At 42.0% G+C, this 26,645-nt stretch overlaps 1 protein-coding gene across 2 annotated transcripts in view; it reads right to left on the bottom strand.

The window, feature by feature from the left end:
* Nucleotides 1–18,260: 18,260 nt before the first annotated feature.
* GXYLT2 (glucoside xylosyltransferase 2) overlaps nt 18,261–26,645 on the bottom strand; it is an 83,141-nt gene continuing 74,756 nt past the window's right edge. Inside the window, exon 7 of one of the 2 annotated variants that reach the window (XM_010385979.2) lies at nt 18,261–20,198. In XM_010385979.2, the coding sequence (XP_010384281.2) occupies nt 20,016–20,198 (183 nt within the window). In that variant the 3' untranslated portion in view covers nt 18,261–20,015. The remainder of the gene's footprint in view (nt 20,199–26,645) is intronic. The other variant, XM_030919572.1, reaches the window with a different exon arrangement.

Here is a 26,645-nt window from a genome sequence, read left to right as displayed (position 1 = left end):
AGCTTCAGGGTTCTTATTTATAAAATGGGGGTTGTAAAACGGCCAAGAGGATTGAGTGAAATGGCGAATGTGAAACATTTGGCACAGTGCGTGAAACCTGGAACACACAGCGTGGCTGCGGTTTTTATTACCACTGTGATCATTATTACATTACATAATCACCCAGGAAGTAGGAGAGGGTGGAAACCTCAGAAGTCCTCTTCAGCCTTGACATGTTACAAATGGGAAAGCTGTGTCATAGAGAGCAAGTCTGGGGAGACAGAACTAGAACCCAGAACCCAAAACATCTGGCTCCCAGCCAGTGCGTGGACATTTTTATACTCTTTATCTGTGAGCCTTTGAAAGAAAAGGTACTGCCCGGGCTCCGTGGCTCACACCTGTAATCCCAACACCTCGGGAGTCTGAGGTGGGCGGATCACCTGAGGTCAGGAGTTTGATACCAGCCGGGCCAACATGGCAAAACCCTGTCTCTGCTAAAAATAAAAATAAAAAATAAAAATAAAAAAAGCTGGGCGTGGTGGCAGGCACCTGTAATCATAACTACTCGGGAGGCTGAGGCAGGAGACTCCCTTGAACCCGGGAGGCTGAGGTTGCAGTGAGCCAAGATAGCACCACTGTACTCCTGCCTGGGCACTACAGAGTGAGACTCCATCTCAAAAAAAAAAAAAAAAAAGAAAAGAAAAGGTACTAAATTTTTCCACCTCCTCTTCCAAAAACCCAGCCAGCACAAAGTCATGGAAGGAAGGAGGGGAAGAGAAGGACTGAGAGAGGGAGGGAAGAAGGTTATTGTTTACTCTAAGAAGATGCAAGTTTGGACACAGTCATTACACTGTTGACCCTCTTAAAAGAGAGTGGGTCTGAACCTGATCCTAGGTGGTAGACGTAGGCAAAAGACACACCCAAAATAGGTCTCTTAAGTTGTGCCATCAGAGAACTAGTCCCCTGTGTTTTTAGACCTCATTGTTCAGAGGATCTAGCTCAATTACAAATATCCTTGCAGAGAAAGAGAATAGGGTAGCATCATCAAGCACTTGGCCAGCACTTACCAGGCACCAGGTTTAGTTTATCCAGGTCCCTTGCAGTCTGAAGGGCCTACTGCCTACATGACAAAGCTTAGCCTCCCCTTCTGTCTGCCACTCTACTATTCAGAAGGGTCTCTTACTGTAAGAGCTGTGCTGTACCATAGATATTAGCCATGTGTGAATATTGAAATTTAAATTAAATAAAATTTAAAATTCAGTTCCTGAGTTCTTCAATAAAAATCCAATTTTTTTTTTTTCTTTTTTGAGACAGAGTCTCACTCTGCCGTCCAGGCTGGAGTGCAGTGGTATGATCTCAGCTCACTGCAACCTCTGCCTCCCGGGTTCAAGTAGTTCCCTGCCTCAGCCTCCCGAGTAGTTGGGATTACAGGTATCAGTCACTATGCTCGGGTAATTTTTGTATTTTTAGTAGAGACGGGGTTTCACCATATTGTCCAGGCTGGTGTTGAACTCTGGACCTCGTGATCCACCCGCCTCGGCCTCCCAAAGTGCTGGGATTACAGCCGTGAGCCACTGCACCCAGCCTAAAAATCCAATTCTTCAGTCACAGCAGCCACATTTTGAGCACATTAAGTGCTCAATAGCTACATGTGGCTAGTGGCTCCTGTATTGGACAGTTCAGATAAAGAAAATTTCATTATTGCAAAAAGTTCTATTGGAACGTTCTGTTGGAGAACACATTATGCTAATTTCTAACACTTTGTTTTGTCCCTTTCATTGCTGTCAGCTTAACTGAATTTCTTATGGTTTTTCAGATCTCACCTGGTCTTCAGATAATCAAGGCCTGTGCCCCTCTGGTTAGCTCCTCCTCTCCAATTCACTTTGCTATGTTCTTCTGCAAATTCAGATCTCTACTTAAACACCACTTCCTCTGGTATACTTTCCAAAATTCCCTTAGGCTGTCATTGCTGTGTGCACTTTGTCGCCCGTCATAGACCTTATCCAGTGTCTGGAAGTCAAGATTGCAAGGGGAGAAGAGGCAAAAGATGAGGCTGAAGAAATAACTTCGTTTGGTTCATTCCTTCTTCCTTGAATTCTTCTCCAGCAGGCCTGTATCGCAGTATCTGCAATTACTAGAGCCTCCTACTGGCCGGGCATGGTGGCTCACACCTGTATTCTCGGCACTCTGGGAGGCCAAGGCCTGGAGGATCACTTGAGACCAGCCTAGCAACATGTCTCTACAAAAAATAAAAAATTACCAGGCGTAGTGGCGCACACCTGTAGTCCTAGCTACTCGGGAGGCTAGGAGGACTACTTGAGCCCAGGAATTTAAGGCTGCAGTGAGCTGGCATCATGCCACTGTAATCCATCCTGGGCCACAAATATAGTGAGACCCTGACTCAAAAATAAAAAATAAAAGTAAAAAGCCTCCTACTGATGCCAATTTCCTGGGAAGAAAACAGAGTACAAATGTGGCAGCCAGCCCCCACAATTACCCCTCATGATCCTCACGTGCTGAGATTCATGCCCTAGTATAATCTGGCACATTGAATCAGAGCTGTCTGTGTGAAGGCCCTAGGGCTTCTGCCTTGGCCTCTTGAATTGGTGAATGGGGCCTCCATGGGGGAAGCCAGCTGCCATGTCATGAGAACATTAGACGGTCTTGTGGAAAGGCCCCACAGAGAGAAAACCTGTCCTTGGAGGTGGATCCTCCAACCTCAGGAATTCCTTCAGGTAACTGCAGCCCCAACTGGTATCTGGATCACAACCTTAGCAGACATCCTACACTAGAGTGGCCCATCTAAGTCACTTCCCAGTACCTGATCCACAGAAACTGTAAAAAGTGACAATGTCTATAACTATTCTAAGCCTCTAAATTTTAGAAACTAATGCAAGAAATAAGAAATTTAATGGTAACAGCCAATATTTATTAAATACTTTCATGTGTCTGGCATTCTCCTAAGCAGTTTACAAAACTATCAAAAAGTTTCTCCTAAGCAGTTTACAAAAGTATTTAATTGAATCCTCACAAAATCCTATGAGGATCCTCCTCACTTAACAGAAAAGAAAACTGAAATATAGAGCCCCGGCGCATTGGCTGACGCCTGTAATTCCAGCACTTTGAAAGGCGGGTGGATCACCTGAGGGCAGAAGCTGGAGACCAGCCTGGCCAACATGATGAAACCCCATCTCTACTAAAAATGCAAAAATTAGCTGGGCGTGGTGGCGGGAGCCTGTAATCCCAGCTACTCGGGAGGCTGAGGCAGGAGAATTGCTTGAACCCAAAAGGGAGGGCTTGCAATGAGCCGAAATCATGCCACTGCACTCCAGCCTGGGTAACAAGAGCAAAACTCCATCTTGAAAGAAAGAAAGAAAAAGAACCTAGACTGGCTTCAAAGCCCCCAAACACTTCCTTGTCCTCAAGAAGTTTGCAAAATACTAGCAAAGATAAGATGTAAGTGTAGGCCCTCATGCAAGGTAGAAAGCAAGGCCATATATCAGATATTTAGAGGCCTGCAAAATTTCTTCGAGGAAGAGATGGAAGCTGCTTTTTAGAAAGGGTCTCGCTTAAAGACCAGAAAAGATTTGTACTGAGACAGAAGAGCCCTCCAGGCAGAGGGAATGGTATTAACAAGGTAAACAGTCTGTGAGGCTCTCCAAGGTGCTGGGGAAAAGTTGGTGCATAGTCTCTCTTTCCCCCACGGAGCCCATAGTCTAGTGGGGAGGTGGACCTTAAATAAATATGAACATTCAGGAAGACTGGCAAGATGAAGGCCCATGTTCTGGGTGTGCACAAGAGGGAAAAGGCCTGAACATGGAGGAGACACAGAGTAGGCTGTAGAACATGGAGAAAGAAAGAGATGGGAGGGAGAAAATAACCAGAACTATGTCAGAGAACATGTGGGTGGATCTTTTTTTAACCCCAGGGAAAAGTACTGAAGCTTGGCTGTCCTTCTGAGATGGGTCTGTGGGAAGGGACAAGAAGAGACTGAAGAAGAATCTAGAAAAACCAATATCCAGTCTAAACGAGCTGGAGAACAGAGAACAGATTGGGTTACAATACCACTACACAAAGCTTTAGATGTTCTTTGATTCTCTTGGCTTTTTATTCATACCCTGAAGTCCTTATTTGTATACATAATGGGTACCAAATAAAGTTGGGATACGAAGATAAACTAAACTGAATACACTTTTCTAAACAAGTACAAGGGCAGTTTCACAAACCATCAGGCTTCACTTTTTTCCCAGAGACTTTCCACTTTTTTAGTGGAAACAAGGGTAACAAAGGGTCTACACAAAAAACTCTGGGTTGTTTTCTCTGGTGTCACCACAGGTATGATGGCTGCTGGTGGCCATGTTGGGTGTAAGAGCAGTGTCAGAGGAGGGAACTGGCAGAGTGAAGCTGCCTAGGTGGCCATCTTGATTAGGTCTGACTGTAATAATGGAAGTTGGCTTCAGGCTGTGTGAAAGAAAATGGGAATTTATGAGGAGAGTAGGGTATTCCACAGATCAAGGATGCTCACTGAACCCAACAGCCATTCTCTTCTTCAACTCTGCACACTTTCTCTCTCTGTCTCTCTCTCCCTTTCTCCACACCCACACCGACACATCCTATAGGTTCTGTTTCTTGGGAGAACCCTGACTAATACATATACAGTCATGTGTCACTTAATAACAGAGATAGATTCTGAGAAATGTGCTGTTGGGCAATTTCATTGTTGCACAAGCATCGTAGCGTGTACTTACACAAACCTAGATGGTATAACCTCCTACACACCTAGGCTGTGGTACTTTCTATTGCTTCTAGGCTACAAACCAATACAGCATGTTACTGTCCTGAATACTGCAGGCAATTGTAACACAATGGTAAATGTTTATCTATCTAAACATACCTAAACATAGAAAAGGCATAGTAAAAATACAGTATTATAATCTTATGAGACCATTGTCATGTATGTGATCTGTCATCGACTGAAACATTATTATGTGGTGCATGACTGTATATACACACACACGTATATTCAATAATTGAATATGATAAAATTGAATAGTGTATTAAGAGAAAAAGGTCTAAAATCAGATACCTAGTTTAATTCCTGGCTTATTACTTCCTAGCTGTTTGAACTCAGATGAATGATTGAGATCAAAATGCCTTAGTTTCCTTATGTCTAAATTGAAGTTAATAGTGGTGACTTACTCATTGGTTTGCTGAGAGAATTAAGCCAGTGATCTGACTCAATCAATGTTAGGTATTGTTCTTACTTACATAGGTTAAGAATTACAAAAATAATCTTTATGGTTTTTCTTTCTCTTTTGAAATGATTTCAAACTCACATAAAAGTTGCAAGTACAGGCCAGGCGTGGTGACTCAAGCCTGTAATCCCAGCACTTCGGGAGGCTGAGGCAGGCAGATCACTTGAGGTCAGGAGTTCAAGACCAGCCTGGCCAACATGGTGAAACCCTGTCTCTACTAAAAATACAAAAAATTCACCAGGCATGGTAGCACACACCTGTAGTCCCAGCTACTTGGGAGGCTGAGGCAGGAGAATCGCTTGAACCCAGGTGCTGGAGGTTGCAGTGAGTCAAGATCTTGCCACTGCACTCCAGCCTGGGTGATGGAGCAAGACTCCATCTCAAAACCAACTAACAAACAAGTTGCAAGTGCGAAAAAGAAAATGAACATTTTTTTTCCTGAACTATTTGAGAGTAAGTTGCTGAAGAGATACTCCCAACCCCCTGAAAACTTTAGTATATAATTGCTAAACATAATTGTATACAAAGTATTATTATACAACAATTGAGGCCGGGTGTGGTGGCTCACGCCTGTAATCCCAGCACTTTGGGAGGCCGAGGCGGGAGGATCACGAGGTCAGGAGATCGAGACCATCCTGGCTAATACGGTGAAACCCCATCTCTACTAAAAATACAAAAAATTAGCCGGGCGTGGTGGTGGGCACCTGTGGTCCTAGCTACTTGGGAGGATGAGGCAGGAGAATGGCATGAACCCAAGAGGTGGAGCTTGCTGTGAGCAGAGATTGCACCACTGCACTCCAGCCTGGGTGACAGAGCGAGACTCCATCTCAAAAAAAAAAAAAAGAAAAGAAAAGAAAAGAAATATATGTAGCTTACTCTATTTCAATTATATCTTAAAAGAGTTGTACAAAAATATTGACTCCCTAAACACAAGTCAGAAATTTAAAAAAATTTAGTTTAGCATACAACGCATTTAAAGTACATACCTTAAAAGGGGAAATAGGGATAATAAAAGCATTGGGGGATTTTTGGAGTTAAAAATAAATCACCCAACTATGTTATCATTCATAATAAAATTAAAGTAATAGCCATGCTACCAACTGGAGGAGAAATGTTATAAACTTTGAATATGTAACATCATAATAGCTAGTAAAATCCGATGACAGAAGAATGAGAGAATGTATAAGAATGCTAAATTCTAAATACTTTGTGCAGAGTTAATTCAAACTTTCCAAAATAAAAACAGATATTGGCTGGGCACTGTGGTTCATGCCTGTAATCCCAGCACTTTGGAAGGCCGAGGTGGATGGATCACTTGAGGTCAGGAGTTTGAGACCAGCCTGGCCAACATAGTGAAACCCTGTCTCTTCTAAAAATACAAAAACTAGCCAGGCATAGTGGTAGACACATGTAATCCCACCTACTCGGGAGGCTGAGGCAGCAGAATCACTTGAACCCAGGAGACGGAGGTTGCAGTGAGCTGAGATCGTGCCATTGCACTCCAGCCTGGGCGAAAGAGCAAAAGCTTCATCTCAAATAAATAAATAAATAAATAAATAAATAAATAAATAAAAATTAAAATAGAAACAGAGATGAAGGGCCAGGCACAGTAGCTCATGCCTGTAATCCCAGCACTTTGGGAGGCCAAGGTGGGCAGATCACCTAAGGTCAGGAGTTCGAGACCAGCCTGGCCAACATGGTGAAACCCCATCTCTACTAAAAATACAAAAATTAGCCTGGTGTAGTGGCTCACACCTGTAGTCCCAGCTACTTGGGAGGCTGAGGCAGGAGACTCGCTTGAACCTGGGAGGTGGAGGTTGCAGTGAGCTGAGATCATACCACTGCACTCCAGCCTGGGCAACAGAGTGAGACTTGGTCTCAAAAACAAAACAAAACAAAACAACAACAACAACAACAAAAACAGAAACAGACATGAAGAAGGCGTAGAGTGGGGAGGAGGATAATTATTCTTACAGTTAGTAAACTTAGATACAATATAGATATTATTATTTAAATTCTTTTTTTGTTTGTTTTTGAGACTGAGTTTCACTCTGTGGCCCAGGCTGGAGTACAGTGGTGGGAATCTTGGCTCACTGCAATCTCTGCCTCCCGGGTTCAAGAGATTCTCCTGCCTCAGCCTCCCAAGTAGCAGGGATTACAGGCGGGTGCCACCATGCCCAGCTAATTTTTGTGTTTTTAGTAGAAATGGGAGTTTCACCATGTTGGCCAGGCTGGCCTCAAAATCCTGACCTCAGGTGATCCTCCCACCTTGGCTTCCCAAAGTGCTGGGATTACAGGCATGAGCCATCTGCACCTGGCCAAAATTCCATTTTTTATTCACATGAAAAAAATTACCAATTGCAAATGACAAGACAAAGATTTGCATTCAAGTGGTCTATTTGGGGGCCAAATCCAAGGAAATACTGGTAGGAGTGGGGAAGTGAGATAGGGATGGCAAGAAGGCCAATAAATAATATATATTATTAAGGAAGTTACTACTGTGGGCAGTTTGAGCTTCTTCACACTGGGAAATTCTGGGACACAATTATGGAACAGACCAGAGTTACCTTCCAGAGAAGATGAGGAGCTGAGTTATTTATCTACCTCAACTCCTGTCAGTCAGCGATTGTTACTACTCCCAGAGGTGTTAATTTCCCAACACTTTGAGCCTTTCTGTAGGTAAGCAGAGCAGGCTGCAGTGGCAAAAGGGAGCCTTCAGGCAGAGGCACAGGTTGGGAATCAGAATTTGAACTGGCAAGCATGGAAATAATGTATGTTAAGGGAATAAGATAGGGCATGCTATGCTGGTCATCTATTATATGCCAGAAATTGTGGGTTCTAAATAGGAGATGGCAACCTTTGGAAGCTTAAATTCCAACACGCAGTACACCAACTATTTTCTTAATTATTGACTTTATTTGAATTTCCTCTCATTTGAGCACATATTGGTTTTATGTTTTAAAAGCACAATACACATACAAACAATAGAATATCAGAGAAGCTGTTATAAACAATGATCAAGTTTTAAACATTTAGTATTTTTTTAAGCTAGTATCAGTCCTTTTACTTTTCTTTCAACTGTGTGCTTGCAATCTTTTCTTTTCTTTTTCTTTTTCTTTTTTTGAGATGGAGTTTCGCTCTGTCACCCAGGCTGTTGTGCAGTGACGCAATCTCGGCTCACTGCAACCTCTACCTCCTGGGTTCAAGCAATTCTCCTGCCTCAGCCTCCTGAGTGACTGAGATTACAGGTGCCCGCCATCACTTCTGGCTAAATTTTTTTTTTGTAATTTTAGTAGAGACTGGTATTCTGCCATGTTGGCTAGGCTGTTCTTAAACTCCTGACCTCGGGTGATCTGCCCGCTTTGGCCTCCTGGAGTGCTGGGATGGATACAGGCGTGAGCTACTGCACGTGGCTGCTTACAATCTTTCCTAATAACAATAATTTAGAAGAATTCAATTTCCTAATATGACATTTAGATTTGCATTGTCACTTGATCCAGAATAGCAATCCTGAAAAAAGAAATGCTATTGTTTTGATAAACTCTAAGTGCTCCATAATGAGACAGGCATAGGTGTTCCCAGGTGTCTCTTTATAGTTATAGCCTGTATGTCATATACATGACATAGAGTCTATATGAGTATAGTGGATACATCAACATTTATGATTTTGACTATCACCTCTGGGAGTCTATGGGGACTGTGGAACTGAGGAATTGTTAAAGTACTCTTGTCCAACAGATCAGATTTATGATAAGGAACCACCCCCTCCCAAATCATTCATTCATTTTAGATTACTGAATTGTTTCTGGTATGAGGGGTTTATTTGGTTAATGACAGTTTTCAATGAGGGGAAAAAGATATAGTTGTCTTAAGACAAACACCAGGAGAACAATTTTCTTGATATTTTGACCCAGGTTGGCAATACCATTTTTCATCTGAACATGAAGACAAGGTATTTTTCCAAAGATGGAATGATTCTATTAAAATGACATGAAAATTTTATGGCTGGAATCCTAGAAGGATGTGTGGTTTTCAATAAAATATTAATGAAAAAAGCATTGTTAAAATGATACATTTCCCTTGGCATCATTTGAGCCTTTGAATATAGAGCTATCTCTGGATTTTTCACTTACACAAGACCTTTTTTCTCTCTGTACTAGTTTGAGTTGTGTTTGCTGTCACTTACAATTTAAACAGTTTTAATGACTAAAGAAATTGGTACCAGAAGTGGGGTGGTTTCCAGGCAGCCAAAATCCTACAAATATCTACTACAGAGCTATAAAAAACAGATTATGGAAATAGCATTTACACAATAAGGAACTTTAACCTCATCTGACCTAACCATGTCATTTTATGAATAAGTAAATAAACAATCAATCAATACATTATCTCTCTTTTTTTTTTTTTAGGGGCAAGGTCTTGTTCTCTCACCCAGGCTGGAGTATAGTGGTACAATTATAGCTCATTACAGCCTTGACCTCCTGGGTTCAAGTGATTCTCCTGACTCAGCCTCCCAAGTAGCTAGGACTACAGGCATGCACCATCACTCCCAGCAAACTGAAGGTTTTTTTTGTTGTTTTTTTTTGAGATGGGATCTTGCCATGTTGCCCAGGCTGGTCTTGAACTCCTGGCCTCATGATCCTCCTGCCTACCCTCCCAAGGTACTGGCATTACAGGCATCAGGCACCACACCTGGCCTCAATATACTTTCACTGACTGAAACTTTATTTATGTAAGACAGAGTCTCGCTCTGTTGCCCAGGCTGGAGTGCACCTGGCCTCAATATACTTTAACTGAATGAGACTTTATTTATTTATTTATTTATGTAAGACAGGGTCTCACTCTGTTGCCCAAGCTGGAGTGCAGTGGTGCAATCTCGGCTCACTGCAACCACTACTTCCTGGTTCAAGCAATTCTCCCACCTCAGTTTCCCAAGTAGCTAGGCCTACAGGTGTGCACCACCATGCTCAGGTAATTTTTGTATTTATAGTAGAGACGGGATTTCACTCCCAAAGTGCTGGGATTACAGGTGTGAGCCACCATGCCTGGCCAAGACTTGATAGGATTGGTTATTATATCCCAGCACCAACATTTACAGGAAAAGTGGTTTCTGAGAACACTCAAAATCAATACAGGGTAACAGGGTATTGTGAAGCTTTGCCAATAGGAATTGGTCCCAATTCATGATGCAGATGAATAATTTCATTTATTTATTCTTTAGTGTTTTTTTGTTTTTTGTTTTTTGGTTTTTTTTGAGATGGAGTTTCGTTCTTGTCACTCAGGCTGGAGTGCAATAGCATGATCTTGGCTCACTGCAACCTCTGCCTCCCTGGTTCAAGTGATACTCCTGCCTTGGCCTCCTGAGTAGGGAGGATTACAGGTGCCCATCACCATGCCCAGCTAATTTTTTTTTTTTTTTTTTTTGAGACGGAATCTCACTCTGTCACCCAGGCTGGAGTGCAGTGGTAAGATCTCGGCTCACTGCAACCTCCACCTTCCAGGTTCAAGCAATTCTCCTGCCTCAGCCCCCCGAGTAGCTGGGATTATAGGCGCGTGCCACCACGCCTGGCTAATTTTTTGTATTTTTAGTAGAGACGGGGTTTCACCATGTTAGCCAGGATGATCTCAATCTCCTGACCTGGTGATCCACCTGCCACGGCCTCCCAAAGTGTGGGGATTACAGGCATGAGCCACCGCGCCCGGCCTAATTTTTGTATTTTTAGTAGAGGCAGGGTTTTGCCAGGTTAGCCAGGCTACTCTCAAACTGCTGACTTCAGGTGATCTGCCTGCCTCGGCCTCCCAAAGTGCTGGGATTACAGGCGTGAGCCACCGCACCCGGCCCTTAAATATTTTTTCAGCATGAGAAATGTGTTAGCCATTGAGTTGACGATGGGCATAGAGCAGAGAACAAGATCAGCAAGGACCATATCCTTAAGGAACTATGTGTCTACTGGGGCAGGTATTCAATAAACTAATAATTTTATACAAATAAGTATTATTATTGTTATAGTAGATAATGCTAATTAAAAAGTGCAGGGTGATATGAGTCAATATAAAAGGAGGACCTGCCCTTATATGGCATAATAAGGAGGTTTCCAGGAGGAAACGGCATTTAAATTCAGACCTGAAGGATAGTGGAAATTTGCCAGGTGAAAGAAGGTGCGAGGCAAGGTGTAGGATTCCAGGTACATACAAAACCCCCGTGGGAGGAAAAAAGCTTGAATACTTAAAGAGAAAACAAACCAGCGTAAATGGAAATTAGTGTTGTGGGGGAGAGTAACTCAAGATGAGAACAGGGAGATAGGAGATAGATTATACGGGAACTTTCTGAGACTTTTTTTTTTTTGAGACGGAGTCTCGCTCTGTTGCCCAGGCTGGAGTGCAGTGGCACATCTCAGCTCACTGCAAGCTCCGCCTCCCGGGTTCACGTCATTCTCCTACCTCAGCCTCCCCAGTAGCTGGAACTACAGGCGCCTGCCACCACGCCCGGCTAATTTTTTTTGTATTTTTAGTAGAGATGGGGTTTCACCATGTTAGCCAGGAAGGTCAAGATCTCCTGACCTCGTGATCCACCCGCCTTGGACTCCCAAAGTGCTGGGATTACAGGCATGAGCCACCACGCCCAGCCTTGTTTTGTTTTTGTTTTGTTTTGTTTTTGAGACAGAGTCTCACACTGTTGCCCAGGCTGGAGTGCAGTGGCACAATCTCGGCTCACTGAAGCCTCCGCCTCCCGGGTTCAAGTGATTCTCCTGTCTCAGCCTCCTGAGTAGCTGGGACTACAGGTTGCACCACCACACCCGGCTAAGTTTTGTATTTTTAGTAGAGATGGGGTTTCACCATGTTGGCCAGGCTGGTCTCGAACTCCTGACCTCAGATGATCCACCCGCCTTGGCCTCCCAAAGTGCTAGGATTACAGGTGTGAGCCACCACACCCGGCCTCTGAGACGTTTGGAAAGGAGCTTAGGCATTATCCTAAGAGCAAAGGGGAATATTGGGTGGGTGGGTTGTGGTTTAGAGGAAACCAGAGTGAATATAGAGAGAGAAGACAGACATAGGGCACAATGCAGGCTGGAGATGACAGGGACTCAAAGGGTTCTGAGCAGAGATAGCAGTAAAGATAAAAAGAGAAAGCTGACACAGTTAATATTCAGGAGGTAGGCATAGTCCATTATCTTCTTTTCTGTGCTAGTTTGAGCTGTGTTTGCTGTCACTGGAAATTCAAAGGGTTTTAACTTACCACAGAAATTGGTACTGGGAGTGGTTTAGTGGCAAAGTAATGATTTAGTGATGACAATGATGTAAAACCAGTGGGGAAAGAGACAAGGATAATGCCCAGGTTTCTGGGATAAGGTAGGGGGTAGGTACTAGTGACATTTATGACTTAATGGAACAATGAAGAAGGAGAAGGAAGGGACATATGAAGAGACTGTGATGCAAGAGGGTGAAGCTGCTTTTGAGCTGTGTTCCAACTAAAGGACTTGATTAGGAAGCAAACAGAAACAGGATTGCCCTGAGAATCGTAAAGTGCAGCCAGAGAGTCACGCTTTTCTACCTAAGTTCCTCTAAAAAGATAAGGAAGGCAGAACTTCTGCATATGAACCCCCTGGTAAGTAAATGTGGGACACTATGGTAGACTGGTAAATTGTCATTCCTTAAATCTGATATTTAAAAAATCTAATAGCCATTTATTTAGTGGATTCAGGGAGCATGAACAAGATATTTTTGATATTCTGAAATTTCACGTTTTGTTTTTTTTCTTTTTGAGAAAGGGTCTCACTTTCTCACCCCGGCTGGAGTGTAGTGGCACAATCTGGGCTCACTGCAGCCTCAACCTCCTGGGTTCAAATGATCAGTTCCCCCAAGTAGCTGTAGGCACACGCCACCACGTGCCGCTAATTTTTTGTAGCCATGTTGCCTAGGCTGGTCTTGAACTCCTGAGCTCAAGTGATCCACCTGCCTCGGTCTCCCAAGGTGCTAGGATTACAGGCATGAGCCAATATGCCCGGCCTCATGTTTACCTCAAATGCATCCAGACTTTACTTTTCTACCATAATAATGTGGACATGATAATAAAGCATGCTTTTAAAACTAGCGAGTGTTTTGAATCAGCATTATGCTAAAAGTCTTATATCTCGTTTGTCACAATAACCCCTATAAGGTAGATATTTTAATGTCTATTGTTTAAGGCACAGAGAGGTTAAGCTATTTCTACAAGGTTACAATGACTAATAATTTATAAGCTAGAATTTGAGTCCAAGTTTGTCTGAATATAGAAGGTTTTTTTCTTTTTTCTTTCTTTTTTTTTTTGAGACAGTGTCTTGCTCTGTTGCCCAGGCTGGAGTGCAGTGGTATGATCTCGGCTCACTGCAACCTCCACCTTCCGGGTTCAAGCAATTCTCCTGCCTCAGCCTCCTGAGTAGCTAGGATTACAAGCACCTGCCACCACACCTGACTAATTTTTGTATTTTCAGTAGAGACAGGGTTTCACCATGTTGGCCAGGCTGGTCTTGAACTCCTGACTTTGTGATCTGCCCACCTCAGCCTCCCAAAGTGCTGGGATTACAGGCATGGGCCACCGTGCCAGCCCTTTTTTTTTTTTAGACAGGGTTTCACTCTGTTGCACAGGCTGGAATGCAGTGGTGTGATCGTGGCTCACTGTAGCCTTGACTTCCCTGACTCATGATCTGCCCACCTCAGCTTTCTGAGTAGCTGGACTACAGGTGTGCACCACCACACCCACCTAATTTAAAAAAAAATTTTTTTTTTTTTTTTTTTTGAGAAATGGGGGCTTGCTTTGTTGCTCAGGTTGGTCTTGAACTCCTGGCCTCAAGCAATTCTCCAGCCTCAGTATCCCAAAGTTTGGGATTACAGGCATGAGCCACGACATCAGGCTTCGTCAGTTATTTTTAATATGTGTACTAGCTAGCAAGTTAGGCTCAATTTTGTTAAATAAAATGTAGGAACATAGATAACTGATTTTCACATTCTTCAAACTCTATTCTATTTTAAACACAAAACACCATTAAAACCAAATAACATCATTTATAGTATGGCATTTTTAAAAACAAAGTAAATTTTAATGATTTTTAAAAATAGACTAAGCTAATTACTAAACCAAATATTTCATTACTTGTTATAAGAATTTAAATATTACTTATTATAAATGTTTAAACTTGAAATTTTATAAAAAAGAAACATACCTCCAAAATAATACCCGAAGACATGTTTTTAAAGCTTTTATTTAAAAAAAGCATAAAACAAGAGATGACATTTTAAAAAGAAAAGACAGTAATTAAATCATAGTACTGTGTCCCTTTTAATTTGCTGTAATAATTCCTTTTCTTTGGAGTATTATTTTTATGCTCATTTCTTTGCAAAGAAAAATTACAAAAAGTTTTCCAACATAAAAAATGAATACAGGGCCAGGTGCGGTGGCTCACCCCTGTAATCCCAGCACTTTGGGAGGCTGAGGCGGGTGGATCACCTGAGGTCTGGAGTTTGAGACCAGCCTGGCCAACCAACATGGTGAAATCCCGTCTCTACTAAAAATACAAAAATTAGCCAGGCATGGTGGCGGGCACCTGTAATCCCAGCTACTGGGGAGGCTGAGGCAGGAGAATCACTTGAACCCAGGAGGTGGGGGTGGCAGTGAGCTGAGATCATACTACTGCTCTCCAGCCTGGGCAACAAGAGCGAGACTCCATTTCAAAAGAAAAAAAAAAATGAATTTGGGGTCTCCTTGGGAGCTATAAACAGGGGATGCACTTTTTCAGTGACAACATGAACATGTGAAACTGATGAAGCAGAAATTGCACCTGATTCTTACATGTTCATGCATATGGTGATACAAGCACAAACACTTTATCTTGCAGACAAGAGAATATTTCCAGTTTTGACCTGTGAAGAACAATAACTAGGACAAAGCTCTTTGTCAGAGAAATCTCATCAGTTTTCAATACCACCAAAGCAATTGTGAAATGATTTGACCTAAGGTTTAACTATATAATTCCTCAGTTCACAGGTACAACAAATGTTGGCTCCTCCTTTTAAAGGCAGTGTGTGTGTGTGTGTGTGTGTGTGTGTGTGTTGTGTTGTGTTTGATTTTTTAAAATACATTCTGGGAAACTCTTAACATAAAGATTTGGTCTAAGGATTAGAACTTAGTTCTAGCCTGCAAGGGATCCCTAATTTCTGTCATCCTACCTCTAAAGCCAAGTGTCTTGGTACTACTCAGAAGCTTACATCATAGACAGAAAGGGAAAGGCAAAAATGAAAAAGAGGAATATGAAAAAGTGGGAGAAAAGAATAAAAACATGAAAAATTTCCCTATAATTATATTAAGTGAGAATATGTCAGCTGGGCACAGTGGCTCATGCCTGTAATCCCAGCACTTTGGGAGGCCAAGGCAGGTGGATCACTTGAGCACAGGAGTTCGAGATCAGACTGGCCAACATGGTGAAACCCCATCTCTAATAAACATATAAAAATTAGCTGGGCGTGGTGGTACACACCTGTAGTCCCAGCTACTCGGGGGGCTGAGGCACGAGGACCACTTGAACCTGGGAGGCAGAGGCTGCAGTGAGCTGAGATTGTGCCATTGCACTCCAGCCTAGGTGACAGACGGAGACTCCATCTCAAAAAAAAAAAAAAAAAAAAAATAGAGAGTATGTCTTGGGTTAGCTTGCTTAGGAAAGAAAGAAAAAGAAAGAAAGAAAGAGAGAGAGAGAGAGACAGAAAGAAAGAAAGAAAGAAACAAAGGAAGGAAGGAAGAAAAGAAAGAGAAAGAAGAGAAAGAGAAAGAAAGAAAATATGATTTGTGCTGTCATAGAACTCAACATATTTCTGATTTCAGTGATGAAATCATGTTCATGTTGGTTTATCAAACACATGTAATTTATCTTTTATATGTATAAATATCAGATAATATTTATACATAAATCTAAATTTGTACAAATGTCCTGTTTTCAGGCTGGGCTGGAGTGATTATTTTGTTATTGGATCATTATTTTGTTTCCAATCACTGTGAATAATAATGTTTTGTATGATTTGGTTTGTTTTCGCCATGCACACCATAACTGCAAATGAAAGAAATACTCTGAAAAGTCTGAGTCCATATAAATACCCATTTCAATTTTGGTAAAAGTCACAGTAATTTGCAATGGAAGCACTGAATATGAACTAGACATATCCCATAAATAGTAAAGCTTGGAGCTTTGTATCCAAAGTGCTAAATTGCCATTTTGGAAGTTGAAGAAAAACTTATATTGCTTTTTTAGCCAGTTAATTGTTTAAATATTAGAATTTTCAATGTAAGTCATGATTTCTGAGATTTATATTGGAGAAATACTGAGCAAGAAAAATATTGTCAGCATTTCTAGTGACACTGCTGTTGAAAAACCTCAATCTCGATGCATATAAAAATACTGTCACATTTTGCTATCAGAAAGTGCTCTTTCCTTTTCTAATGAAACTCCATAATTATATGCATTAAACAGAAATTAAAAAGAAATGAGTAAAGAAGAAAAGAGAGGGAAAAGAGAAAAGGCAGGGCCGGAGGAGAGGAGAGAACCAGCCCACCTTCTTCCCAGTATTATTTTTTATTATTTATTTATTTATTTTTGAGACGGAGTCTTGCTCTGTCGCCCAGGCTGGAGTGCAGTGGCGCAATCTCGGCTTCCTGCAAGCTCCACCTCTGGGGTTCACGCCATTCTCCTGCCTCAGTCTCCCAAGTAGCTGGGACCACAGGCGCCACCACACTCAGCTAATTTTTTGTATTTTTAGTAGATACTGGCCAGGATGGTCTTGATCTCCTGACCTCGTGATCCACCCACCTTGGCCTTCCAAAATGCTGGGATTACAGGCGTCAGCCACCGCGCCCAGCCCTTCTCAGTATTCAATGCGGCATATGGGGCGGCACCACCTTTGGCAAACTTTAGACCAGAGAGCGCATGTTTTAGTAGGCCACTGAATTAAAATTTGTGGCTCCTGGATTTCAAAGGTGGTTAATGTAGTAATTTGCTGGGAGTTATCAAAGGCAGAGAAAATATTGCTGCATGGTAATATCCTAGCTATGGAAAATAATTAGCACTTTTAGGCAGCAAGGATTAGAAAAGCAAATTTTCCCTAAATTATCGCCCAAATTCACCTAAAATTTCAGGATACAGCACAGGAATTCCGAGGCAGACAAACACACGAGGTTCTAAGGTTTCACATTCTCAAAATTCATCATTCTAGAATGTTCTAGGGTGATATCATTGACCTTTGCGGGCAACCCTTTTCTGCATAGTCAGACCAGTACTGGTAGTTGTGAGTTGTGGGTAAATTGGCTCTCATAAAAAAGAAAGGCATTGTATTTCAAGTCTTTACAACAGATGTTTTTGTGGGACTTACCAAACGAGGGAAGGAACCTCTTTCAGTTTGTGAGCCATCAACAAATCTGAGTGCCATTTGTGTGCTTCACTGGCCATTTTGAACAAGTAGAAAGGAAACTGGGATGGAAGTTAGGAAACTATGTTCCATTCTGGCTCTTTCACTAAAACCAATTTATGGGTATATAAGATGCATTTTCCCCTATGTGAAAGACAATTCAGAAATTGCTCCATATCATACGTGTCCATACCACAAATGGAAGGCCTAGTACTAAACTTACAAAATAATGATGTCACCTCTAGTGGTGAAATAAGGAAACAAAATATAATAGCAAAAATAAGAGTTTCCCATCATAATGGTAGTTTCCTTAACAAAAATAACCACAGAGCAACTGATCAGAAGGAAAGTATTACCCTAAAATTTTAGATTTAAATTTGTTGCTACTATAATAATGCTGCATACCAAAACTGATTGACATCTAAACATTTCTGTGTAGTGCTGAGATTTTCATACCTATTTTTTTTCAGGGTAAGACTGACTTTTTTTTGCTAATATTGCGCCCATGATATCTTACTGGATTCTAATATATATAAGGATATCATATTTACATTAACAAGATAATATTTTTCATTTTATACTTTCAGATCATTGTCTCTATATAACAAAAGGTATTTAATATTTTAATTTTCAAAAATGTCTCTGTAAATAAGATGCATCTTACACAGACTGTATGTCTTACAGAATAGCAATTATATTCAATATGTTTATTTCTTATGTTACAATTTCCTTGTTTACCTTATAGAGATGATTCAGGACCCTACTAAATCCACTAGGCTGTTGCAAATATCAAGATCATTTACTCAATAGTCATTTGAGAAAAATAAAGCATTATGCAAAACATTGCTATGCTGATACCAACTATATGAGCAACTAGGGATTAAGCCAGATCCCCTTGGGGAATAGAATATTCAACTTCCTCCCTGCAGTGAGGTGATAAAACCTGTATGGACCAGCTGGGTAACCCTAGGGGGAAAGAAATTCTTTAAAGAGACTTTTCTAAGGCTGGTAGGAAGTTGAATTTTCTTACCAATAGAAGCAGCTGAACTATTTGCTTTTTACACATTAAATTTAAAGTTGGTGTCTGATTTCCACCCATTGCTCAAGAGTTTAAAAAAGAGAGATGACCATCTACTGATGATTAACAGATCAAATGTTTTTGTCTGTGGTAAACACAAAAATTCCTGAATTTCCTCTCAGAAGCTATTGTTGCATAGAAATGTGTTATGATTTAGTCCTCCACAAATCGAAACAATTTTTTTCTTTAGAAATACTCCCAGATTGGCTGGGTGCGGTAGCTCACACCTGTAATCCCAGCACTTTGGGAGGCTGAGGCAGGCGGATCACTTGAGGTCAGGAGATAGAGATCAGCCTGGCCAACATGGTAAAACCGTGTCTTTACTAAAAATACAAAAATTAGCCAGGTGTGGTGGCGCATGCCTGTAATCCCAGCTACTGGGGAGGCTGAGGCATGAGAATCGCTTGAACCCGGGAGGTGGAGGTTGCAGTGAGCTGAGATCGTGCCACCGCACTCCAGCCTGGGCGATAGAGTGAGATTCCGTCTCAAAAAAAAAAAAAAAAAAGAAAAGAAAGAAAGAAAAAGAAATATCCCCAGATATATCCTTCATCCTTTAACACTGCCCAAGTAGGTGAAATCTGAATCCTTCTCTCAGATGTATTTTAAATAAAATTTTGTACACATAATCATCTCATCTAATATTTTAGTCTCCCACATAAAAATCTCAGCAAAAAGGCCAGTTTTTACTGAAATTACCTGTTTTAGATGTGTGTTAGAGTGGAAAATGCAAAAGTGGAGAAAAAAAGGCTGTAAGGAACTGCATTAAAATGGAAACAATCTTTTCCACTGGTCAGTAGGATTATGGCTAATGTAATCTCGATTTTGAGCCCTTGATCCATATGCTCTACAAGTGTGTCTGTCTGTTTCACAAGTGTGTATTACTTTTATAACACGGGTGTGGGGGAGTCAGTTGCATAGAAAGAGTCTCAGGAATGCTAGATCAATATAACACCTCAGGTACCACTGAAATGGTCTCAGACATTTAGGAATTGGAAGGCTCACAAAAGCTATTTTCACAGCTAGTTCAACCTGCTTAAACAATGTTAAATGCATAATAGTCTTTTTTGTTTTCTTAGAGATAAATAGCATTTTAGAAAAAAATAAGGAAAAGCATATTCTCTTTTGGGGGCAACTCATTTGGCAAAATTTAACGAGGTTTTTAAAACTCAACACTCATGGAGCACCATTAAATATTCACACAAAAAGACCCAGGCAGCTTAGAGATTAATATTTCCTTGGTCACAGACATCTAATTGACTTGCAACAAGACAAAATATTCAGTGCATCTGGTTGGGGCCAACATGGATGATGACGTGTTTCTCATAAGCCCTTTTCATTGTTTTCTCAATTTGCTTCAGAAAAACTTGCGGGATCCGTCCACATAAAGTGTGCACAGTCTCCAAAAACTTCAGCTGAAGGGGGTAATACATGGATTGAAAGAGATTGTCTTGAAAGGGAAACTGAAAGAATGACCAAAAAAAAAAAAAAGTTTATTTTAGTAACGGAAATGCCATTTTAAATGCAGATCATTTTTATTAAGAAATGACACAGGAATTACGATAAGCACACAGGCACAGGTTTGGACAAGTGAAAAGACCTTTGAGGATCTAAGTTAACATCCTGTCTCAGCTGTGCAACCCCAGGCAATCATTTAAACTCTCTGAACCTCAGTTTCTTTTTTTTTTTTTTTTTGAGACGGAGTCTCGCTCTGTCGCCCAGGCTGGAGTGCAGTGGCCGGATCTCAGCTCACTGCAAGCTCCGCCTCCCGGGTTCATGCCATTCTCCTGCCTCAGCCTCCTGAGTAGCTGGGATTACAGGCGCCCGCCACCTCGCCCGGCTAGTTTTTTGTATTTTTTAGTAGAGACGGGGTTTCACCGTGTTAGCCAGGATGGTCTCGATCTCCTGACCTCGTGATCCTCCTGTCTCGGCCTCCCAAAGTGCTGGGATTACAGGCTTGAGCCACCGCGCCCGGCCAGTTTCTTTACCTCTTTAAAAAGAAAAAGGCCAGGCATGGTGGCTTACACCTGTAACCCCAGCACTTTGAGAGGAAGTGGGAGCACCACTTGAGCCCAGGAGTTTAAGACCAGCCTGAGCAACATGGCAAGACCCCATCTCATTAAAAAAGAATAGTAATAAAATGTTTAAAAATTTTGGGTCCTTAAGGCTCTTACAATCTAAAAATGATGCGTGTCTCTAAGGACAGGAAAGTCCATATATTATAGCATGTTTATGCTGAGTAGAAGTAAGGCTCAAGATACTTGAAATCTACTACAACAAAACAATTAATTCTTCATCTTTTTTGCCTTGAATCTTAATGAAGAAACTTTAGGGTATGTCTATGGTAATCTCGTGAAGTTCAGGGTTTAACAATTACTAGTAAAATTTATTGGCAATAAACCATATCTTAATAATTCAGGTACCAAATATTAGTGGTTGTTTACTTCCCTCCTAATATGGGGCTTTTGAGATCATCATTGTCGTTTTTTAAAATTCTTTTGTTTTTTTCATGGAATATGTCTATGAGCAGTATTTCCTAAAATAAATCTTTCCGACTACTTGTTAGGCACATGTGTCAAAAGTTTTATTACAATCTTGTTGAAAGGGAAAAGGTTGCTAGCAGATCAAGTCAAAGATCCACTCTTGGTCAGGACATTTTATATGGAAAGACTAGCGAGAAATGAAAGAAGAATGGTTAAAGGTCAGTACACTCTTGCCTAACAGTAGAGGTGGGTGTCTGCTTTCCTAGAACAAATGTTAATCCTTTTAAATTAATCAGAAATACTGCTTACACAGGTTTATCAGAGATGCCAATTTCTTCTCAGAAGGAGATTATGCATTATGTAATGCAAGAAGCTTCTGTCCCAGACCAGGTTTGGGATACTTTTTCTTTAATCACGAAATTTAAACCATTGATAAACCCCTTGAGGCCAGTCCTGAATCTGTCCTTTTCACCACTGTAGCCCCAGTAATGGGAACAGGATAGGTCAAAACCTTGAAATCACCCTCAGTTCCTCTGTTTCCCCCAACAACCCTTACCCAGTTCATCAGCAAGTCCTGTAAACTCTATCTCAACAACATATCCCAAATAATGGCCACTTCTTCCCATTTTCCTGCCACCACGCAAGCCCATGCTGGCCCCATTGCTCACCCGGGTGGCTGCGATTAGTCTCACAAATAGCCTTTGTGTTTTCACCCTTGCATCTCTTCCACCACGTTACCAAGGTGATATTTTTAAAGCATAAATCAGAGCCTATCACTTTCCCGAAGGGGCTTTCCACTGCCGTTAGAATGCGATTCCAACTCCTCCCTTGTTCTAAAGGTTCAAGGTGACCTGGAAACTCTCCCCTCTCAGTTCCTTCTCTCTCCTCTTATCTGGCCATTCCTGTCTTTCCAGCACACCAAATTCATTCCCGTCTCTGGGACTTTCCCCTGGTTATTGCTTCTGTTTCATGGGATCTTCCCCAGATTTCCCCTGGACTGCCTCCATCTGATAAGTCTAGGACTTGGCAAGCAGCCTTCCTGGTGCCCCTCCCCCCAGCTGGTAGAACACTCCTCTCCAGTCCAGGACCTTGGACCCATCAGCCCACTCTTTTTACACCTTTTGAACTCTTTCACTATCTCAGAGGATTTTTTTTTTTGTTTTTTAGCTAGGGTCTTGCTGTGTCACCCAGGCTGGAGTGCAGAGGGGCAATCACGGCTCACTGCAGCCTCGAACTCCTGGGCTCAAGTGATCCTCCATCTCAGCCTCACAATTAGCTGGGACCACAGGCTCTTGCCACCATGCCCAGTTATTATTATTATTTTTTCCTAAAGAGGCAAAGTCTTGCTCTGTTGTTCAGGCTGGAGTACAGTGGTACCATCCTAGCTCACTGTAGCCTTGGCCTCCTAAGCTCAAGGGATCTTCCTACCCCAACCCCAACCCTTCCCCACCCAGTAGCTGGGACTACCGGCATGTGCCACCAGGCTAATTTTTTTTTTTTTTTTTTTTTTTAATTTTTGTAGAGATGCATCTCACTATGTTGCCCAGGCTGGATTTTTCTTTCTTTCTTTTTCTCAATGAGTATTGTCTGGCTTCCCCCAGCAGAATATATGCTTCTTAAAGTACTAGGGCTTTGTCCATCTTATTACTTTCCAAATTCCTAGAAACTAGAATTGTTCCTGCATAAAATAGATGTTTCATAAATGATTGTCAAGAGAATTACTGCAAAAATGTCTATCTGATAGATGCCTTCTTGCAGGGAGGCTGCACTACCCTTTCACACAAACACGTACCACACGGGTTAGGGTGTCTATGAACACCTGAAACGGAGAAATAGAGAGAGACAGAAATTTTCAGAGACAGATGAAGGGAGAAAAAGAAAAAAATATATAGAGAGAAAGTGTTTATAAGCAAGAAGAGAGAGAGATGTGAAAAAGCTAGAGAAAGTGTGAAATTGTTATCAAAACAACTTATTTATATCTTGGTTTTTTTTTTTAGATGGAGTCTCACTCTCTCACCCAGGATAGAGTGCAGTGGCTGCGATCCTGGCTTGCTGCAACCTCTGCTCCCAGGTTCAAGCCAATCTCCTACCTCAGCCTCCCAAGTAGCTGGGATTACAGGCATGCACCACCAAGCCTGGCTAATTTTCATATTTCTAGTAGAGACAGGGTTTTGTCATTTTGGCCAGGCTGGTCTCGAACTCCTGACCTCAAGTGATCCACCTGCCTCAGCCTCCCAAAGTGCTGGGATTACAGGTGTCAGCCACCGCACCTGGCCAAAACAACTTCTAATTATTGCACAAACGGTAAGTCAAGCTCTTTACTAAAAGTGTAAAGACTATCATTTTGTTGAATTCTCATAACACTTGTTTGAAGTAGATAATCTTATTATCTACACTTGACAGATGAAAAAACTGAGGCCCAGTAAGGTAAGGGCACAGTTAATGGTGAATCACCAGAAAGTGACAAAATTGGGATTTGAACCCATCTGTCCAGGCCCAAAGCCAAGCTCTGACCCACTACACAATGGTTCACAGCATTGTAGAGGATGGGGAAATACATCTTTTATGATGGAGTCTCTTTATATTTACTCACATTTTGGGTCAGGGTTAATGATTTTTCTGATTGAAATGCCTGAATGAAAACTGTATTTTTAGAAAGCCCAACTGAGGAAAATCATGGAGTGTACTAAGCAGAATCATTTTTGAAACAAAGTTGTTCAGCCCTCTTTCTGATCCCCCAGAAAACAAACAAGATGAGTTGTAACTCAAGAACCACAACTGCTCAACTCCAAACCAGGGGTGACAGATCACAAAAGAAACCCAAGAGTGGCTCTGATAGACACATGGCTGCTGTGTACTTATTTAACTTCTGCTTGTACTCCTGAACGAGTTTGCCCCTGGAGTCAGTGTTTGGATATTTAAATGTGAGGATATCATTAAGCACAGAACAAATTTTCTGCGTAATTAAATCACCCGGCCTTTGAAAACCAAACAGCAGGAAATGCAGAAGAAAAAGCCTGGATGCATGTTAAACACTTTCCTTGTACAGAAGTCAACGCTAGGAATTTCTTTTTTCTTTTTTAAGACGGAGTTTCACTCTTGTTGCCCAGGCTGGAGTGCAAGGCACGATCTCGGCTCACGGCAACCTCTGCTTCCTGGGTTCAAGTGATTCTCCTGCCTCAGCCACCTGAGTAACTGGAATTACAGGCATGCGCCACCACGCCCAACTAATTTTGTATTTTTAGTAGAGACAGGGTTTCTCCATGTTGGTCAGGCTGGTCTCAAATTCCCGACCTCAGGTGATCCACCCACCTCAACCTCCCAAAGTGCTGGGATTACAGGCGTGAGCCATGGCACTCAGCCAATTCTGGGAATTTCAGAGTTGGAATTCTCCAGGACTCTCCCTAGCAAATGCATACTTTCTTTTTTTCATTTCATTTCTTGTTTTTACTTTGTTTTTTCAGAGACAGGGTCTTACTATGTTGCCCAGGCTGGTCTTGAACTCCTCACCTCAGCCTCCAAAGTGCTGGGATTATAGGTGTGAGCTACTGTACCTGGCCTATTTAATTAATTAATTGTTTTTTTTTTGAGATGGAGTGTTGCTGTGTCACCCAGGCTGAAGTGCAGTAGTGCAATCATGACTCACTGCAACCTCCACCTCCCAGGTTCAAGCAATTCTCCTGTCTCAGCCTCCCAAATAGCTGGGATTATAGGTGTGTGCCACCACACCTGACTAATTTTTGTATTTTTAGTAGAGATGGGGTTTCACTGTGTTGGCCAGGCTGGTCTTGAATTTCTGACCTCAAATGATCTGCCCACCTCAGCCTCCCAATGTGCTAGGATTACAGGCATAAGCCACCACACCTGGCTGATTTTATTTTTTATAGAGATGGGGTCTCACTACGTTGGCTGTGCTGACCTCAAACTCCTGACCTCAAGCAATCCTCTCACTTCTTAGCCTCTTAAAGTGCTGGGATTACAGGCATGAGCCACTGTGCCAGGACTTAAATGTTTTATTTTTTTTGCAAATGCACATTTTCATACACAAAAAAATGTTACTACTGTTATGGGATTTACCACCTACCTCACTTCTACCAGAGCCTGTTCATGAAACTTAGAGAATTCAATCCTTAACAACAAAGCCTAATACATTCTACATGTTTTATGTCAGGGGTTGGCAAACTTTTTCTGTAAAGGAGTAGATGGTAAATATTTTAGACTCTGTAGACCATATGTCCTTTGTCACAACTAATCATCCTGCTGTTACAGTGCCAACATAGCCATAGGTAATACATAAATGGGCAGGCACGATGGCTCAGACCTGTAGTCCTAGCACTTTGTGAGGCTGGGTGGGAAGATCACTTGAGCCAGGAGTTTGAAATCAGCCTGGGCAACGAAGCAAGATCCCATCTCCACCAAAAGAAAAATGACAATACATAAATGAATAGGTGTCACTGGTTCCCAATATGACTTTATTTACCAGTGCTGACATTTGAATTTCATATAGTTTTCTTGTGTCATGAAATTATATATATATGTATGTATATTTGAGACAGGGTCTCACTTTATTGCCCAAGCTGGAGTGAAGTGGTGCAATCATAGCTCACTGCAGCCTTGAACTCCTGGGGTCAAGTGATCCTCCTGCCTCAGCCTCCCAAGTCACTGAGATTACAGGCATGAGGCTTGCCTTATTTTTAAAATTTTTTATACAGATGGGGTCTTACAGTGTTGCAGTTTTCTTGAGAAATTGCATAAAGGGCTCCAGCTAGCCATGGTTCATACACATACCTGCATGCCTACCCTATTTTCTCCTCTCTTTTCCCATCTCTAGCCCATGAGTCCATAAAGAGGCAAGAACCTTCCTTTTTTTTTTTTTGAGACGGAGTCTTGCTCTGTTGCCCAGGCTGGAGTGCAGTGGTGCCATCTCGGCTCCCTGCAAGCTCCACCTCCTGGGTTCACACCATTCTCCTGCCTCAGCCTCCTGAGTAGCTGGGACTACAGGCGCCCGCCACCATGCCTGACTAATTTTTTTTTGCATTTTTTAGTAGAGACAGGGTTTCATCATGTTAGGAAAGTCTCGATCTCCTGACTTCGTGATCCACCCGCCTCAGCCTCCCAAAGTGCTGGGATTACAGGCATGAGCCACTGTGCCGAGCATAATCTTTGTATTTTTAGTAGAGACAGGGTTTCACCATATTGGCCAGGGTGGTCTCGAACTACTGACCTCGTAATCCACCTGCCTCGGCCTCCCAAAGTGCTAAGATTACAGGTGTGAGTCACTGTGCCTGGCCAAGAACCTTTACTTCAGTGCCCCTTGGCAGTGAGAAGGTTCCTGCCATCTGTGCTGTATGCACTTGACTCTTATCTTGTACCCTTTGGTGGGGAAAAATGGAAGACTGGGGAGTCACGGCCTCTTTCTGCTGCTTA

The sequence above is a fragment of the Rhinopithecus roxellana genome, chromosome 1 (genome assembly GCF_007565055.1).
Source record: "Rhinopithecus roxellana isolate Shanxi Qingling chromosome 1, ASM756505v1, whole genome shotgun sequence".
NCBI classification, from domain to species: domain Eukaryota; kingdom Metazoa; phylum Chordata; class Mammalia; order Primates; family Cercopithecidae; genus Rhinopithecus; species Rhinopithecus roxellana.
Note: the sequence above shows the minus strand (reverse complement) of the source record. Positions and strands in the feature narration are given on the sequence as shown.